This window comes from Telmatherina bonti, assembly GCF_933228915.1.
Source record: "Telmatherina bonti genome assembly, chromosome: 21".
Classification (NCBI taxonomy): domain Eukaryota; kingdom Metazoa; phylum Chordata; class Actinopteri; order Atheriniformes; family Telmatherinidae; genus Telmatherina; species Telmatherina bonti.
In genome coordinates this window covers 12,602,858-12,623,698 of record NC_136630.1, presented here as the reverse complement: position 1 = coordinate 12,623,698, position 20,841 = coordinate 12,602,858, and the positions used below count along the sequence as shown (strand labels likewise).

Here is a 20,841-nt window from a genome sequence, read left to right as displayed (position 1 = left end):
GTACTTTAAATCTGTGAAGTACTAACCCTTTTGCCATTTTTTTATTTGAGAGCTTTCACTGTGTTTCTTAGTATGTGAAGCGGTGATACTTTGCAATATCTATAATTAACTGATGTGTATCATACTTAGTTGGTTTGACAGGTCAGGGTCTTAGTTTCTATTAGTTTAAGTTACAGGAATTTCCATGTTTCAACATTTTTCTTTTTTTACAACTGGAAAATACATGGTTTAGATTTCCGCTTGGGTCAGTCATTCATCCACTTATATTTAATCTTTATGTGTTTTTACTTGGCATAATTCCAAAGAATTGTTAGAAATTTTACTATTCATATACTGATGACACATCACATTTTCATCTGACTTTTGTTTAATAAAGGCAAGACTGTATCAATACTATTAAATGCTAGATTAAAAAACCCTTTTTAGAACATAATAGACTGACATCTTTCCAAATGAGAGAATACCTGTCTGTACTGTCTCTAAACCAGAGTGAGACAGTAAAAAAACCTTGGCCTTATCTTGGACTGATGTTAGTTTTAATGATCATATTAATTAAATAAAAAGGATATATTATCACATATACTCCATGTAATTTGAACTTTAAGTTTGCCTTTATTTAAATTCATATTTCTAATATTTTTGCATTTCACATTTTTATATGTTCAGCTGACAGTCCAAAGATGGGCCTGCAAGATAAAGGAAAAGAAATTATACCAAAATCTTTGCATTTTTTCTTTATTTAGCAAGAAATACAAAATACTTTCAAAGAGGAGGTAAACTATGTTTTAATCACTCTGAAAGTACAGACTGTTTAGGCTGGAGTAAAAGAAAAGTATGTTACAAAACGTGCTTTGATTTCTGTCATACTTAATGTGAGTAAAATCCATATACATAATAAGTTAAAGAGCTTTTGTTTGTGTAAATATTTATTTTTTAAACTAAAAGCCAGTTATGTTTAAAAACAACAATAAAGAAAAAAAATCAATGACACACAAGAGGTCACAAGTCATTTTTCAAACTGAAAATAATGCAAATACAAGTAATAGATCTTTTGTAATTATTTGTATAGTTTTATTATATAAGGTATGTATTTATTGAAATTTACTGTAATTCCTTTCAGGGAAGTAAATTAGTTGTTGCAACAATTTGTCATAATTTAAGTTTCAGTTTTGTTAAAAAAAAAAAAAAAAATAGCTGTGTTGGGACAATAGTCTGTATTACAGTATTTATCGTCAGTCTAACATGGCGTAGGGACACTCATTTTAATATTTCTCCCAGACATCAACAATCTTGGCCTTTGACTAAACAAAGTATTTGCACAATTGTGCTACAAAATAAATTTGATACGTCAACAATGAAGCGAGAGAGCATATTCCTGGGGATGAACTGGAATGAAATCAAATAGAAATCAAATAAAGCATTAATTTAAATTAATCCATGTTTTCAGTCTCCAAACACTGATTCCGCTGACAGCACTGTGGAAGAAACTGACACAGGTCCAAACTTAGGCTTGGCCTTCAACCCAGACTGATCAGAGCAGATGTTTGCTTTTAATTCTTCCACTGGCTTTCTCATGAGGTTATTATGTTCCCAGATGGGTTTCTCTGGACCTGTGTGCTTGGAGCTGCCTCACAGGTAATCTGATGGGCTGCTTGTTGAATTTTTCCATGATTTCTCTGATTCGAGACAAGTTGGTCCGGCCGATGGTGAAGTCACACCTGGTGGCACCCATCAAGTAGCCCACCTCACACTTCTTACTGCTGAGGCTGTATCCCTCAGCTCTGACTGTTACTCTGTACTCCCCGGGGTTGAGCAAGCGCCAGTAATCACCATCAATGGCTGAAAGAAAATGAAACACAAGCAAGTGAATATTTAACAGTTCTGGGATTTAGCTCCCAAGAAAAGAGCAGTTTCTATTGTTAAAAATGGTAAAAAATAACATGACTGCAGGGTTAGTGAGTGAAGCATTCTGTGGGAAGTTGTTTTGTTTTATACTGACGCACTGAATTAGATTTTTTTAAATTTTTTTTTTATTGTTCTTTCATAACATTTAACAATAAGGTATATTTTTTTAGATAACTAAGATAAGGTAACTATCTGAAAACTGGCACAATTTTTTCAGATAACTGCAGAATAACTAGTAGAGACGTAATCAAGGATAAGGAGCCAAATCAGGGTAATGATGTTTTTTATTCAAAAGAAATCTATGAAAATTAAAAAATGTTAGCTGAAATCGAAACTTTATTTATATAGCGCTTTACAAGGACACAAGGTCGCAACGTGCTTCACAACAAATACAAAACAGCATCACCGAGTCTATTTGGAGCTAAAATGCTTGCCTGAACAAATATGTTTTTAAGTGCTTTTTAATCTGATTCCAGATAGCGCAAATCCTGGGAAAGCCCATTCCAAAGATGGGGAGCGACAGCTTTAAAAGGTCCCCTCGAGTTTTAAAATGGGTTCGTGGGACCATCAACAGCCTGCATGACCTCAGACTTTGAGACAGACTTTATTAGGCCATGGCTTTATTAAGTCCTCAATGTAACTAGGGCCCTGTTGATGTAGGGCTCGGAAAGTTAGTACCAAGATTTTAAAACAAAGATGATAAAATGAAGTTTTTTGGGTTTTTTTCCCTTATTTTCCTATTTTTCTTTCACCTTCACACTTATATTTTACATTTTTAGATTTATAATTGTCAGTTTCAGACTTTGGCCAAGCTCTGGAGTGGTGGGCATGGCGACAGAAGATAGGGATGTGGAATCATGCATGACCGACACAACATTCTTCTGAAAACCCGTTGCCTTCAGAAAATGTGGAAACTGTGGAAGTCTACTTAACACCTTCAACACATTAATATCATTCACTTGGCACAGAATATGACATTTGCCATTAAATATTCTCGATTACCAGGGCTGTTTCAGTCAACACTGTGGACAATTCACAGGGTTAGAGTGGGGAATTAAGAGTCATTTTCCAAACCACATGTCAGAAGGAGACATTTCCTATTCTCTCAAAGTACCCCAAATTGCACTGGACAGAAAGATGGCTACATTTTCGGGTAATGCTGCAGGTAATTAGTGATTGGAGCAGCTAAAACTGGTACACATCCTTCAGTAATCTTGCAACATCTGACTGACTTTCTGTCAATTTCCATGTCATATAGCTTTGCTGTGGTATGTTGAGTTGTTTGCATGTGCTTAATGCTATCTGTACAGCACACCATTGTGAACTCTACTGGAGTACACAAATTTGCTTCTGTTGCCTTCTTTCTGTTATCTTAAAACAAACCTGAGACAAATAAAGCAGATCTGCCTGCATATCCAGTTATCCATTGCAATCCATGCTCAGATCGGCCACAACTATAAGGCATAATAGACTCTAAATGTCTCATGAAATGCTCATTTGAAGTGAATTTTTACTTTGACAAAAACTTCTAACAGAATCCATCAGCCACATTGAGGCTGTCTGCTCTGTCTTCTCGGTGATGGAAGACACACTGCTTTGCAAAAGTCTGCTCCTAAAGGTTCATGCTGTTCCAAAGTAAATTCAAAGCAGCTGAGAAGTTGTTTTTTTTTTCAACAAACAGCCTAAAAAACCTTCCTGACTGCATTTGAGAAAAGAAAAGTTCCTGAATGGAAGCAGCGACTTATTTTTGCTCCAAGAATAATTGACGGCTAAAGTCCTTTTGGACATTTGATTTCACGCTCTGAGTAAAAAGCTTCTTTGGCTTTATGTGCTGTATTTTTTAGGCATCAGCAGAAACTGCCTTTAGGACTCGCAATCAATAGTCAAATTCACAGCAGGAACAGACTCCAACCTGCGGCACAGCTAAATCACATAACCTGCTTTTGTTTATTCCCCTTTATTCCATCTTCTGAACTGCTGTTGTTACAAGAGAGACCGATTCCTGAGGTACGAGCTGAAGTGTAGAGACAGCTGAATCAGAACGCCCCGAGGTCGCTTCTCCTGCTTCAACTGCAAAATCTCAGCTTACACGCTTAAAATTTCACTGAAAGGCAACACATACAAACACGCTGCAAAACAGACATCTGCTCACTTCCACAAAATCTAAACAGCATTTTTAAAATGGATATTTTTATTTACTTCATGCTGGTTGGAAGCTTAAAATAACCAGCATTAACCAAAGTTTGAAAAAAAAAGTTTACCAGTGCGAATATCATGATTTATGCCCTCTACGGAGACGATGGCGTTAGCTATTCCACGACCTTGGAGGTCCCGAATGACACCTTTGATTCCACGATGCACCTACACATGGAAAACAAGACACGTTATCGTCTTCAGCACAAACTGTATACATTAATTTAATCTAATGTATATTGCATGATGTGCTGATATGATGTATAATACAAGAGGATTTCAGTTAAAGATGTTGCGTATACATTTCCTTCACATCCAGCATCAATATTTTAATAAAGACTTTGCCACAGAAAGGGCCCAGATTGTGTGAAGACCACATATCTAGAGAAAATAAACAAAGGAAACTGGTTTCATCACTAAGTTTTGTTTGCAGTGCTGTGAGGGCAGATTTATTATGCTAATGTATGGAGATCTTTGAAATCCCTACATGATGTAATCCTCTGAAATGGAAATATTAATTGATTTATCATCCTTTATGTTTCCTGTGGAAAGGAAATATCCCTTCATTCAGTTTTCAGTTGGCATTTAATGCATAGTTCAAAGAAAGATGATAATATTAATTTTACCATAACAGCCATTAAATTACCATATCTGGTCAGCAGGTTGTATTTGTACTTAGTTGAAGAAATGTAGCGGGAAGACTTTAAATGTAAACGCAGATTCTTTTAACATGAATTAACCAACTTTCTTTCATGTTTGGTCTGTGCACACCATGCTTGAGTTGCGGGGGGTGCCTTTGCCTTTGTACCTGCTCCATGAAAACAAGAAGAGACTCGCGATTGTTCTCCCACTCTTCGGGCAGCTCACTCTCATGGGGGAATTTGTCGCAACCCACATACATAGACAGCTCAAAGCAGTTGGTGTGCAAATAGCTGAAATCATTCATACCTGCCAAGAAAGACACATGTTTGTTCTCATGCATAGACTCAAGGGTCAGAATTGTGTCACCTTATTGGCCACAACTGTGAGAATTAAGACATAAATGGATTTGAGGGTCTGGAAATTTTGCAGTTTTTTTTTGTTTGTGCTTAAATGCTTACATGATGCTTCAGGTTACAATCTAGAAGCCCAGTATACTGCATATCCAGATGCTTTTATACGTACCAAACAAAGCAACAACACAAAGGCTTTGAGCTGAGCATAATTCCTACATAGGACAGTGTTAGTATCAGTGACAAAACACCAGCAGATATGGACACTAACTGCCTGCTGCAGTGTGCCAGGATGCTCCGTTGATGGTGCCGTCCTCCTTGGCAAAGTCCTCTGTGTGACAGACCCGTCGGTTGGCATCTGTCATCAGGCGGTGGGTGGACGCATAGGAGAAGGCCAGCCAGCGGAAGACGTGGTCATCGGGGGTGGGAGTTTGCTCCCTGGTCACCCCCAGCGAGCGAGTTCTGTCGTACGGGAAGGTCACAACCAGCTCCCCTCCCTGGAGGTTACCGCCCAGCACAAAGGGCATTTTCTCCATCCATGCTATCAGAGCTCGTGTCTCCAAGGCAACCTACGGCAGGGGTACACAAGCAGCGTAGTTAATGAAATTAATGCAATCATCTCAACATTTTGAATGCTCAGTTTACTCCTCTTGTGGTACAAATAAAACTCTTTACAATCTGCTCTCATAGGGGAGTTATAAAGCCATTAAAATAACGGTAAAGTATCTAAAGAAAAAGAAAAAATCTGGCACCCAGTCATGTTCATGCATATTATAATCAGGAATTGCCCGTGCTGATGGCACTTGTATATTTAAACCATCTCTTATCTCTGAGCACTAGTTGGATCAGTCAGTAGGGCAAACAAGGATAGTTTTCACTGCTTTGTGAGCACAGATGGGAATCCCAGCTCTACAGTTGCAGCAGCTATTCTGGAGGCTCAGTATGAGTCACCCGTGGCTCTCACTAACGTCAAAACACTCGTGAGGATGAGCTTTTAATAGAACGCTGGTTGTATTTTGGCTTACAGCCTCTTCGTCATACATTGCGAACACATCCGCTTCTCCCAAAATAGACAGCGCTGATGTGTCCTCGTGACTGCTTTACCCTTTTCAAATGCCTGATGGTCTTCACTGGGAGATTTGTTTGTTATTCTGGAGGAGGTGCAGGACAAGAACACACTGCCACACTTTGTCATGTTACGGGAAACTCACTGAAAACTAAATGGCAATCACGTTTTTAAAGGTGCAGCACATGGAAGACAGAATCTATAGACATTTATGACCAAAACGCTGTTAACAAACACAACTTTAAGTGAGAAATGTTCACGTTTAGGGGTTAAGGTTTCGTGGTAAAGATTATCGTGACTGAAAACGACTTTGTGAGTTAGTGTACCATCTGGTCTGGTTACATAAAAGGTAAACACATAAAGGGAAAGCAGGGCAATGACATGGATGTGAAGTTTTAAAAAAGTGAGTTTATTTTAATTTATCATGTAAAAACTTAATAACACAGCTGGAAAACTGCTTGATGTTTGGGAATGTTGCATTATCTACCCCTTAAAATGGCATCAAAAAGGCCAGTGGCATATTTTGGCAACAATGGTCAGGGGAAGGGTTGGGTTGTGTGTGTGTATGGGTAACGTGTCTGTGTGTTTTTAAATGTGAAACTGTTTTTATTTTTTGAATGTTAAGCACTTTGATATGCTTTTGTATAAAAAGTGCTATACAAATAAAGTTTTATTTGATTTGATATCTATTTGTATTTGTTTGCAGCTACAAACACTCTTTGGGCGTGAAAATTGTTTATTAACCCCTGCTGCATTAATGTTTGTGGGTTACTACAAAGTGTCCAGCGCTGGAAACAGAAGATTTAAAAGAAATACAGTTCTGAGTACGGTTTTCCCTGAGATGTTGAAATTTCTGGTTAAACATACAACACAACAGTCTATCTAATGAACTCACTGAGGCATTCTTTGACTGATACCAGTCTGGAATGGTTACGTGGTGGTTGAACATTTTGCGAGGTATCCACTTCTTGGATTCAGCTTCCCAAAGAATGGAGTTGAGGTCAGGGAAGTTGTGGTGAATGTCTATTCCGTCATTACTCCAACGACCCAAAGACCAGCCACTGAGCTCTGAACCCTGTGTTAAAGAGTAACATAGGTTGTTGGAAATTCGCAGAGAAATATAGTTTTTCATGAGAATGCAAATCTGTGATTCTTGGTGGAGCCTTGCACACGGTGGCATTGTCTTTACCCTGAAAAAGACTTTCTAGAGGAATCAATGTCAGGTCGAGGAGGTGCAGGGATTGTAGTAGGTTGTACTCCAGATACATTAATGAAAATAATATAATACTAATGATTTCCTCACCATATTCATGGTTTGTCAGTAAAAAAAAAAAAAAACATGCCCTACAAAGGAAGATATTCCAAACTGGGAAGAAAAGGCTAAACCAACATTTGAAAGCTGCTTTTTCTGGAAATAAGAAAAAGAAAAACGAAAGAAAAGAAAAAAAACTTGCTGGAAACAAACACCATCACATTGCTGGTTTTGATTTGTTTCTTCTATGATGATTCAAATAACTATGGTTTTATTTTCAGTCTTAAAGGCAATGTGGTGCCAAAGGATAATACTCTAAAACTAAAATTTCTGTCAAGGAATATTACATCATAGCTTTAAATCCTCACAGTAATGCCAAAACCATGATAGAATCATAGATTTTATTGGCTAAAATGGCCTTGCTGCTGTTAGAAATACGGCTGAACAGACTCTTTTTGCTATTAATGTAGGAATTTGACAGATACAGTCTTGGTTTGCATCCCTTAATTAGCATCTAGAGGACTGTGTGACTTATAGAGGACAAGCACTCTGAGTTGTCTTCATCGTGTTTTGTTAAAACAGGGCCATTCATTTTGGCTGGAAACAATCTAAGCCTCAACATGTGTGTCACAGTGATAAATCACAGCAGAACATGCTGCCCACGTGCAGTCATTGTTCATTTCATCTATTTCTTCAGACCATTCAAACTAAATTAACAGCAGGCACCTGCAACATACACACTTTACAAAAGACCTACCAGTTATGGCAGATATGGTGCTGTTTTCACAACAAACCAGCTCATGAAATGAGGTCACTAATAGCTGTCTTGCAGACCTACCACTTCAAAGGCCTTCTCGTACCCATCGGGGTTGACAGATGGCAGTAGATGGATTCTGGTCTCTTGCACCAGGTGACGTATCCGCTGGTTGCCAGATAGATACTCCAGGCACATGAACTGCATCAGCAGCAGGAGCAGCTCTCGTCCCAGCACTTCATTGCCATGGGAACCTGCAGTGTAACGAAACTCTGGTTCACCTGGTCAACAGGATCACATGAAGGGGGAATTAGGAGAGAAAGAGATTAGAATTAATTATGCAAGCGCTAGAACAAAAGTGACAGAAAACATGTTTGAGAATGTGGAGTTGTAGGATGTAAGTACAACGATTTAAGCCCCGTTGCATTAAACCACATCGTTGCTTTAACTACTCACCAACTTCATGCTCTCCTGGATTGTCAGAGATCTCTATAGCATACAACTTGAGGCCACTGTGGGACTTTCCTATGTTATAGATCCGGGTAATATTGGGGCACATTTCATTCACCACCTTCATGAGCTGTGAGGAATAAAGAATGAGGCATAAATAAATGGCTAATTTGGCTAAATTCAGTGTGAGATACTGTTTGCTCCTTAGTTTATATACTGTAACATGTCAGATATATATATATATATATATATATATATATATATATATATATATATATATATATATATATATATATATATATATATATATATATATATATATATATATATATATATATATATATATATATGTACATATGTATATATATATATATATATATATATATATATATATATATATATATATATATATATATATATATGTATATATGTATATATATATATATATATATATATATATGCACATATGTATATATATATATATATATATATATATATATATATATATATATATATATATATATATATATATACATGTATATATGTATATATATATATATATATATATATATATATATATATATATATATATATATATGTATATATGTATATATATATATATATATATATATATATATATATACATATATATATATATATATATATATATATATATATATATATATATATATATATATATATATATATACATATGTGCATATATATATATATATATATATATATATATATATATATATATATATATATATATATATATATATAAATATACTTCTCAAAGAAATAAAGGGAACACTAAGTACTAAGTAGCACAGTAACACGTTGTACATCTGAATGAATGAAATATTTTTATTAAATTCTTCTTTGTTCTTTCCATAGTTGAATGTGCTGACAACAAAACCACACAAAAAATATCAATGAAAATCAAATGTTTCAACCCATGGAGGCCTGGATTAAAGTGGAAAAATACACTACAGGGTGATCCAACTCTGATGAAATGTCCTTTCAACAAGTCAAAATGAGGTTCAGTCGTGTGTGTGGCCTCCGCGTGCCTGTATGACCTCCCTACAACACCTGGGCATGCTCCTGATGAAGCGGCAGATGTTCTCCTGAGGGATCTCCTCCCAGACCTGGACTATATATATATATATATATATATATATATATATATATATATATTTATATATATATATATATATATATATATATATATATATATATATATATATATATATATATATATATATATATATATATATATATATATATATATATATATATATATATATATATATATATATACACACACATATATATATATATATATATATATATATATATATATATATATATATATATATATATATATATATGTATATATATATATATATATATATACATATATATATATATATATATATATGTATATATATATATATATATATATATATATATATATATATATATATATATATATATATATATATATATATATATTTAAACACATTAATTCAAGCACTTTGAAGTGCAGTTAAAATCTTTTCTGCTAATGATGGAAGAGGTAAGCAATGTTTTTGGATTAATGTTTTGACTTCTATGTTCTGTGTGTTTGTCTTTAGTGCCATGATTGTTTAAGGTTAAGCTCATTTTGGTCCACATACTACTGCACAAGTCCGAATTAACCAGTATTTCAATCAACATAAGATGACAAGTTGATCACCTAACCTGGCTGTCATCTTATTTTAAAGCTGTATTTCTACATATTTTCTGGTTTGTTTTTGCTATTGTTGTCAAGTATCTTTTTACTTCTTTTGATCATGGCTTTTGCAACTTCAAGAGTAAAATAATAATAATAAAAAAAAGATAGATACAATCAACTCCCGTAAATTTACAAGTTTTATATCAGCAGAGATGTGTCACAGAGCTCATTTAATTTCATTCTAGCCAGTGAGAATTGCTGTGGATAGCTAGTCAAGGCAATTCTTAAGACAGGCTTTGATGCTCTGATTAAAATAGTAACAATTATCATTTAACCGTATAGACACAAGTGGCAACACATAGAAGTGAAGCAGGAAAAAGACTAACCAATTGTGAACGGAGCAACTGCATTACCAGCAGAAAGTTGTTTATCCCCAGTTCCAGATGCTCATTAACCAGTCAGGTGCGATGGGGTTTTAATTAGATCTGAGTTAAGTTTTGACTTTGTCTGCCCGAGAAAATCATTAAGCAAATGTCAGGTTTTGCCGATGGAATAAGGGATTACAAGACATGGGGTGAAAGTCCTGCTCTCAGTTTAATAAAACACAGCATTCCCCTGACAAATATACCTGGATTGTGTAATTTCCCAGAATCAATGTAAGACATTCCATTTTATTAGAATCTCTACTTCTTAGAGTGCTTATTTTTTTTCTCAAAGAAATTTAATAAAGCCAAATAACTTATTATGATTTCCTTTACTTGTATATAGCCAACTTAAAACTGTCATTTGGGAAGAACTGCAGTGCTACAGGAGAATCATATAAATTTCATTTCTTACTCTTTCCTATGGATTCTCTAGTGACTGCTGTCTGAAAGCTGCAGTTGTGATCTAAGAAAACGGCAATATGTTTGCAATCTAAGGGCTTTCTTTTCCTTTTTCTTTGTCACTCTCACCAGCGTGTAGAGTACTTTACTTGAGAAGCCACAACGGGTTGCCCCCAATTGAAAGTTTTCTCACAGCACTATTCAAACCAAAGGGAAGATATGGTACCTGGTGCTTACAATGAGAAGCAAAATGTCAAGGGTGAAATAGCTCTGGCAAAGGAGTTTAAAAAATAGCCTTTCCTTTCTTGTGAAAGCCTATTAAGAATGGGCCCTCTGTGTGACACACATTGACCTAAAAAAAATTAATAAATAAATTAATGAAATAAAATAGAATGACGTGTCCATTAATTAACTCTGATATAGAAATTCAGGCTGTCACACTAGAAAGAAGTTGGTGCTTTATAATGAATCATCATTCATTTAACAATGTGTCATTATGGCTGGAATTCTGAAGCTCAGGTTCACCGTTTGGCACAGAGAGATGCTGCATTACAGAAGATTACAATTCACAGCGCTTCTGCCGTTACAGCCACTCAAGCAAAGTGTCTGTGGTGACAAATACAGCTGTCCTCCTTCTCAGCACAAACAGGCTTCTGCTCATGACAACTATATGAATAAGTAATGACACAACCCAGAAGATGCTTTATGCATTTTAATGCTGCTTGAAGCACTTGGTTCATTTGTCCCACTGCATCCTTAGCTTTTACAGAGGAAGCAACCTGACTGGCATTGGTTTACAGTTCCACACATTGTTTTATCCCTCTGTATTGTGGTCTCTGCTTCAAAAAAATGTAAGTAGGAGATAATGGTGCTGTCTGTTTTCTGTTACCCACCTGCCTCATATCCTTGTAGCTGTGATGCCTGAAGTCCAAGTCATCAGTTGTTGTGACTTCATTGCGTCTGTGGTAATAATTATTTGGGTCTGGAATCAGATTAAATACAGTTACTGATATTCAGACATTTAATCAAGTGGATTAGTTCCATTTATTTGGAATGGTATTCACAGAAAAGGTTTTCAAAACTGTTAATAACGCCATAAAAACTCTATTTCATGTGTTCTTGCCAAGGCTTTGACATATTTGCTTCCCCAACAATTTCAACACAAAAGAAGTTCAATTTGATTTATAAATGGTCCCCTTGGCATTCAACAATAACACATTAATAACCGAGCAGCTTCCTGTAAACAGTGTCCCAGTTACTGAGTATAATCTCTATAGACCTTGTTGGGCCAAACTTTTATCTGTGCAAAGCCTCAAAACACAAGATCTGCAGCAAAAGCACAATGCTAACGTGTGTTTAATACGACATATTCATGTGTCTGCCTTCTTTATACAAACCCGTCACCTGGCATAGGACAACCAAGGATCTCCACCCTCATGCAGATGCTGCCACCGTGAAACCAAGCTCGGGGGTTGACTCGAATGTATCGAGCGACCACAGGAGCAGGGAAAATGTTGCGAACTGGAATCTCTTTCTCTCTGTTCGCTCTGAATATCTACTGAGGCAAACACATGGTGAATAAACAATGAGAAGAAAGAGTAGATGAACGTCTTCATTAACACACCGTTGAGCAAATATAGTCCTGGAATTCTAATTATCGTCAATTATCCACCACATGTCACAAAAAGGACTTTTAAAACCAACCAAAGAAACCAAATAAACTTAAAAAAAAAAAAAAAATTTTAAAAAAAGGACCTAAGCTTACACATATTTCATGGTGGCACTCACACGTGATGAGGATAAATATTTGACAGATGTGCATCTGTGCGACATTGTTAGACTATGATACCCTCAGGAGTGCATTGTAGATTTTAACACCCACAGCTGGGGATCTTTTCTGGCACTTTGAAAGACCAATAGAGCAGTTTGGCATTTGGCACAAAAGGTGAATGAGTGGGTGTGAGACACAGCCTCTGGCAGAGACTGAATAAACTAAGGTTATAATCACCCACACAAACAACATCACCAGCCACAGGGGAGTACAGTCACACAAAACTTCATTAACCGGCATGTAAACCAGAGTGAGGAGCAACAATTAAGATTCTCCTCAAAAATGTCCTCTGACTTGCTGTTTCATCAGTGATAAGATTTACACCAGAAGGCATCAGAGATCACTTCACAGTTAAAGCATTGCTGTGTTTGGTTACTCTGAATTCAATAACATCAAGTAGAAAACAAGTTCAACTCTGACAGCAAGCCAAGATGAGTTCCCATCTGCTTGAGTATCATTAGTATTTACTATAGCCTCACAGCTCATTAGGCTTGGAAATAAGCAGGCATCTAAATCTCCCTCTGTAATTACTCTCAAGCAAGCATTCATTTTTCTATTTGGTTGCAGTCAAGCAGGAGCACACCAAACAAGACTCTGCATGTAGCTGGCGATAACTTTTTAAAGCTTTAAAAATGGTGATGATGATCTCATGTATGTCACTGAAACTGTATGTCAGAGGATTCTATGGTTCTATCATAATTGTTACTCACCATGTCTTTTGAGCCATTCAGAAGTGTAACCCAAGTGTGACTGTCGTTGCTAAACATAACCTTGTACAAGGTAACCCAATCGCTCCTGTAAACATTACAAGAAAATCAGGGCATCGGGGGAAAAAAGTAATATATTGTCAGCCAGAATTCAATGCATACAGAGCACCAAGGAGACTGCGACAATGTTGTTCGCTTCACAAACAGGAGCATTTAAATTCTCTTAGGGTGGAAACCTATTTAGAAATAGAACATAGAACAACCAGAGAGTATGAATTTATATTGTAATTTAAGTGATTACATTTACAACAGATAGATAACAAAAAAAATAAATAAATAAGGACATATACACAGTTCACAGTATACACAAACTTATTTCTTTTCCAAAAACTGCATGGATACAGAAGCCTTTTTCCATGTCAGAATGTACATTTCTGTCATCTTTGGTAAACTTTGATGGTCTTCTGATGGAACGACAACCCCTCAATGGAGAATCTTAAACTCGTCTTCTGTACCATCTTTGTAAAAATGTTTGCAACACATTGGAAAATGTTATTTAAAATTGTAGCCAACAAAATAACTTGATTCTAAAGGAATCAAGCAGGATCTCGAGACAAACCAGAGGCCTTTAGGGTCCCAGGTTTTTTGTATGTATTCTGTTCACTTTCTAAAAATATAAATCATTGGCCGAACTTTAAATCATATGTAAAATTGTGCCATTTTTCTGCTGAAACATGTTGTGACTAAATGTCAGTTTTCATCTCCATTCATCTCAACCTAAAGCATGAGGGTAAACGAATAAATTGCCTAAATGAAATCTACAATGACAGCATGACTGAGATAAATGAATAATCATATATTTCATAAAATGAAATATATAATCATTTTGACAGTCAATATGGCAACACCGATTAAGTTTCTAAAAAAAAAAAAAAAAGTGGACTTGATGTTTCTGATTACAAAAAAGTCAACCTGAGATTAATAAACTATATAAAAGTTACAGTAAACAGTGACCAAATCAGAAAATACATATTGGTGTTCTTCAGAGATGTAACATAGTCAGTAGAGTGATCTTTGTATTCCTGCACGGAAAAAAAAAATAAAGTGAGTGAACTTAAAAAAGTAAAAAAAAACAAAAAAAAACAACCGCAAAGCTTTTTTTGTGGTTAAATTCAACAAAGTGGTTTTGGTGTTGTATGAATGTAAATAAAAGGGCAATTCAAAGTAGAATCTTAAATTTACACAAAGTTTGGATCGATCTTTATTTGGTCTAATCCTGTCAAATGTTTTTTTTTTTTTAATGTTTATTTAAAAAATGCTTTAAATTTGATTGCCTTACTTTTACAGTTTTCAAAAACAAAAAAATAGTTGGAACCAATGCCAACAGCTGGTGAGAGGCAGACGACACCACCAAGACATACTGAAATGCTAAGTTTAGCCCATCTTTTGTGATGCCATGGCACTACCCACAACACTACCGTGCAGCTTAGGAAGTCTGTATGAAAGAATGTATTTGCTTGTCCTTCATTTGCTCTTAACCTGAACTGTCTGGAGGACTTGAAGTATGCTTTTAGGGTAGCTCAAAAAGTGTTCAGGAACCTGCACCCAATGCACAGGAAGGTTCAAGAGAGGTTTGTTAGTTAATAAAATAGATTGTGGCTTTGAAATAGCCTCCAATGAAGTTGCAATGAAATATTTAATTGTTCTTCATAGATAAGATGCTTTATCGAGGAGCATTTGAATTCTTTAGTATAGACTATGGCCTGCACAGTGGTGTGGTGGTTTGGTTTCCAAACCTTGGCCATCCAGTGTAGAACTTGCATGTTGTAAGTGTGAGCATGAATGACTGACATTTTGAGAGTATAGATTACAAGTCAGATATACTCATGCAATAAAGTTGATCAACTCTTTCAGAGAAATTTTGAACTTAACATGAGTCGTTTCACTTCAAAGACATGAGCCGACCTGACCTTATCTTTGTTTGGTATGATATTCTACTTCGAGTTTCCCTCTCAGTTTAGGTTCCCACGACACCAAAACCCCTAGTTTATTCAAAAGAGCTTTGCAGCTGGTTGCCTGACTGTTTTAAGTTTAGATTTTTTCTTTTTCTCTCTTTTTTTTCTTTTTTTTTTTTTTTTTTTACTGTGCATAAGAATTCACTAATGGCTTAATGTCCCATCATGCCAGCCACTGCTCTACCCACAGTGTTCTGTATACATAAGTTGGCACCGACTCCCATGCTTCTGGATAAAGACATCAGTGCTGAGCTGGTCCGGCCTGGTAAGAATTCCCAGTTCAACTAATTAAAGCGCTGTTACAGACAGAAGCCCCTGAGTTGGCACTGAAGACACTTCCATGCCCCACAGAGCTAATTGCAGAGAAATTCTGTCTCGGGCATCGGTGTCTTCTGCACCTTCAGATAGTGCTAGCCTTAAGGGCAAATTATAAATGCAGCCTATTAAAGAATCTTTTCTTTTCTCCCAAACTATGCAGCAGTTTGCAGAGGTCTGTGCCTTCCATTCAAACGGAGAAACATAAAAGCTGAAAGTTGTCAAATATTATTGCAGGGCAAAGTCAGATTGTTTGGAGAAGAGAGAGGAGGTTGTAGCCGTTTATTAACAGAGTAGAGGAGAAAATTTAAATACAACATGGTATTTCTCAAATATTTACTGTGTAATTAATTAGATAAATAAATGTTACCACAGCCTTAACCCGTCTCTAAAATACAACTAGGATAACTTTACTTTATTTGGCTAAGATATGTTTCTGAGATGTAAATAATACACAATTTCCAAGAAATTCATTGTGTCCTTAAATTAAGTTTCATATGGATTCTTTTGAATATTTCTTTAAACATCAGTAAGTCTCTTTAATAGACATTTATGACTATTTTCCTTGTGTCAAATCTTTGAAAGCTATTGCAAACCTGTTTAAAGGGTGCTATAAAAATGATTTATTGATTGATTTGGACCCATTCACAGACAGACTGGCCATCTGGCATACACAGCATTTTCCCGGTGGGCCGACTTAAATTTTGGGCTGTCACAGTTGTGCTATTGGTCTGACTCGTCCATAAAATTCAGTAGATAAGCAGTCCAACACTGGGGAGGCCCGCTTAAAATTTTAAGCACTCACCCCACCATTTCTCATGTCTGTTCTTTCTCATTTTTTTTCTTCAACATATATAAAGTAGGATGAAAACCACTGTCATAAGCATTCCTATGTTGGAGTATAGATTTCTATTTTATCAACAAATTACAATATCTGAGCTTTTTAATCTGTCTACACTCTAATACCGACTAGCTCATAGCGTGGCCTTAGTGCTTTTAGGGAGTTGCAGTGCTGATATTTACATTGAGGGCACAAAGATTCATGATGTGTATGATATTATAGGCTAGTCAGGTCCAAAATGCCAGGGCCAGGTAGTTTTCTCCAAGTCCACCCCAGACCCACCTTATTAATAGTTTTTCCAGTCTTTCCTAACTGTACCTGAAAAAGTAATCACTTAGTTTATTAATATTTTCAGTGGAAGAATTGACTATTACTTTAGAATAACCCCTCATGAAGGATTTCCTAATATGTAACTGCAGTCTTGATAGCTTTAAAAATATCTTTTGCTTACAATAGCTAAATACATAAATAAAGATAATTTAATGACCTATTATATTTTTAACTATTGAATCTATCAGCAGAAATAATTTTTAAAAAGTTATATTTTACATAATTTGGTAAGCCTGGTCGTTACGTTGTCTTTTTAAATAGTAAATATATTTATTTATTTGTGTGTACTTGATCCATATTTTACCAGGTAAAAAAATTAAATCATTTAAAGCTTTCAGCTTGAACATTATTCATAAAATGTCTCCTATTCCTAAATGCAATCCAAAATCCATTACCTAATATTGATTGAAGATATAAGCCTCCATATGGCACAGTGAGATCTCATTCTGGCCCTCTGAAATGTATAATCTGTTCCTGATGAAAGTTGCACTGGACTGAACGAATTCAAATGCAGTGAGTGTAAAAGATTTTTTTTTAAAAATCCCACACTTAATCTTTTTTTTTTTTTTTTAAAATATTTACTGAGGTGCAAATTATCAATTCAATTCAATTCAATTCAACTTTATTTATATAAAGAAGGGGGGACCGGAGGGTGTGTTCCAATTACAGGGGAATCACACTCCTCAGCCTCCCTGGTAAGGTCTATTCAGGGGTCCTGGAGAGGAGGGTCCGCCGGATAGTCGAATCCCGGATTGAGGAGGAGCAGTGTGGTTTTCGTCCTGGTCGCGGAACAGTGGACCAGCTCTATACCCTCTCTGGGGTCCTGGGGGGGCCATGGGAGTTTGCCCAACCAGTCTACATGTGCTTTGTGGACCTGGAGAAGGCATTCGACCGTGTCCCCCGGGGGCTCCTGTGGGGGGTACTCCGGGAGTATGGGGTACTGGACACCCTTGTACGAGCTGTCCGGTCCCTGTACGACAGGTGTCAGAGCTTGGTCCGCATTGCCGGTAGTAAGTCGGATTCGTTTCCGGTGAGGGTTGGACTCCGCCAAGGCGGCCCTTTATCACCGATTCTGTTCATAACTTATATGGACAGAATTTCTAGGCGCAACTGAGGTGTTGAGGGGATCCGACTTGGTGGCCTCAGGATTGGGTCCCTGCTTTTTGCAGATGACGTGGTCCTGTTGGCTTCATCTGGTCGTGATCTCCAGCTCTCGCTTGAGCGATTCGCGGCCGAGTGTGAAGCGGCTGGGATGAGAATCAGCGCCTCAAAATCTGAAACCATGGTCCTCAGCTGGAATAGGGTGGATTGCCCTCTCCGGGTCGGGAGTGAGGTCCTGCCTCAGTGGAGGAGTTTAAATATCTCTGGGTCTTGTTCACGAGTGAGGGAAGAATGGAGCGTGAGATCGACAGACGGATCGGTGCGGCGTCTGCAGTAATGCGGGCTCTGCGCCGGTCTGTCGTGGTGAAGAAGGAGCTGAGCCAGAAGGCGAAGCTCTCGATTTACCAGTCGATCTACGTTGCTACCCTCACCTATGGTCATGAGCTGTGGGTCGTGACCGAAAGAACGAGATCTCGTATACAGACGGCTGAAATGAGTTTCCTCCGCAGGGTGGCCGGGCTCTCCCTTAGAGATAGGGTGAGGAGCTCAGTCATCCGGGAGGGGCTCAGAGTAGAGCCGCTGCTCCTTCGCATCGAGAGGAACCAGTTGAGGTGGCTCGGGCATCTGGTCAGGATGCCTCCTGGACGCCTCCCTGGTGAGGTGTTCCAGGCACGTCCCTCTGGGAGGAGACCCCGGGGAAGACCCAGGACACGCTGGAGGGATTATATCTCTCGGCTGGCCTGGGAACGCCTCGGGATCCCCCCCGCAGAGTTGGCAAATGTGGCTGGGGAGAGGGAAGTCTGGGCTTCCCTGCTTAGGCTGCTGCCCCCGCGACCCGACCCCGGTTAAGCGGCAGAAGATGGATGGATGGATGGATCACAAGAACTTAATAGAATAATCTGAATGGAGAATATTTTTAGCTGCATGAATCTGCATTTTACATTCTCACAACTTTCCAAATACACACCCACACACATATCAACATCCTTTTAATGGATCATTGTTGGTTATGAAGTGTATAATGTCAGAAATGTCATTTTGGCTCCAGTTTAGGTGGACATCCATGCAGGCTGCATTACATATATTTGGGCCTTCTAGAGTTGCACTGCAACTGCATGCTCCAAGTGATGTTACCTTCAAGGAACAGCTTTTTAGCAAAGATTCAGTTTCATTTTGCATGTACTTGCTTTCACAAATTATACAACCAGCATATTTATGGCCAGAATCAAATCTTTGCTAGATACGTCCTTATGCAAGCAGTAAGGTGGTGTGAATACGCACATGTGATCCTGCTGCAGCTGCTTAGCTCAACCCAGGCAACAACCATGTATTCTGTTAAGGTAGGATAGTGAAAGATGCAACTATTGAATAAGTGACATAGATGTAACAGAGACTTGATGCATGTTAATTAGGTACTGTGTTGACACATACGGTTGGGAGTAATGCAGAATTATTATCAGTGCAACTAAGTTTTAAATAATGTGTTCATGATTACTATTTCATAAGTATTTGAAATACTTGTTGTATCCCTGTTTACCCTTCTTACAAAGTTTGCAGAGTTGTGAAATTTTGAGTTTTCTCCAGTGTTATTTTAATAATGTACTGACCTTCAAAGAGATATAAAAGAATGAGGCGGCACTCAAATCAATCAAATCCATAAATCCTTAATCCTTCTGTCAGAGGATCAGAGAAGACTTGTGAAAAGGGCAAATGCAAGTGAAGGTTCAGCACCATCTGAGGAAGTTTGAAAAGCTTTTCTTGTGTATATTGTGCAGTCAAATTTTCCACATGGGTTTCACAAAAAAAAAAAATCCAGCAACCACTTCATTTTCTGGAGCATTTACCGCCATCATCTGTTTCCAGAGCTCGTTTTAAAGTTATTTTGAAGCTTGTGCCATATGTAATTAGATATTTGGCAGTTTGCTGTGCTTGGGTTTGTATTAGCGATGCTAACGATGTGGCTTCTTGCACGGCAAAGTTGGCCTCAGATTTGGACCACAGTGCCAGCTTCACAGACCCACTAGCATGGCCGTAGACTGCTATTTTCATACAACAGCATGATGTCAATCTTTGCCTGAATTCAACTGGTGATTTTAGATATCCTACGCACATTTTTCTTCCTCATATTTCATCTTATTTTTATCTGGACTATAGTCAGACAGCAAATATAAAAAGTAACAAAAGAAAGAACATTAAACTTGCTGAGTTACACGTTTGCACAAATATATTAAATAAAACCAGATAACACCACTTGGCACAAAACCCATTATACTTGGACAATAAAGTCCTTATGCTCAGTGTGCAACCATCTGAAACTCCTGTGCATGCCTGCAGGCTTCCTACTCACGACCAGAGGGAGCTCCTGCCTTGTGTGATGACCCCAGTGAACTTTGTCAGCCTTCTGGCATCCACCTCAAACCACTGCAGCGGGTCATCTCTCCCTGCACACCAGGCCCCGTCGTACAGGTCATCTTCATAAAGGCCAGCCTGCAGGCCAAACACAGTCATGTGCAGCAGAACTGCATGTCAAACCACCCATGCAATCTAT

General features: G+C 37.3%; 1 protein-coding gene across 1 annotated transcript in view; it reads right to left on the bottom strand.

Moving 5' to 3' along the window:
- Positions 1-718: 718 nt before the first annotated feature.
- The window catches only part of cpxm2 (carboxypeptidase X (M14 family), member 2), a 32,485-nt gene continuing 12,362 nt past the window's right edge, over positions 719-20,841 (bottom strand). Inside the window, exons 4-14 of the mRNA XM_079260385.1 lie at positions 20,641-20,780; positions 13,695-13,779; positions 12,558-12,708; positions 12,047-12,135; positions 8,619-8,742; positions 8,247-8,443; positions 7,052-7,231; positions 5,362-5,659; positions 4,907-5,046; positions 4,167-4,266; positions 719-1,839 (exon numbers count right to left, since the gene is read on the bottom strand). Coding sequence (XP_079116511.1) covers positions 1,583-1,839; positions 4,167-4,266; positions 4,907-5,046; positions 5,362-5,659; positions 7,052-7,231; positions 8,247-8,443; positions 8,619-8,742; positions 12,047-12,135; positions 12,558-12,708; positions 13,695-13,779; positions 20,641-20,780 — 1,761 coding nt within the window. The 3' untranslated portion in view covers positions 719-1,582. The remainder of the gene's footprint in view (positions 1,840-4,166; positions 4,267-4,906; positions 5,047-5,361; positions 5,660-7,051; positions 7,232-8,246; positions 8,444-8,618; positions 8,743-12,046; positions 12,136-12,557; positions 12,709-13,694; positions 13,780-20,640; positions 20,781-20,841) is intronic.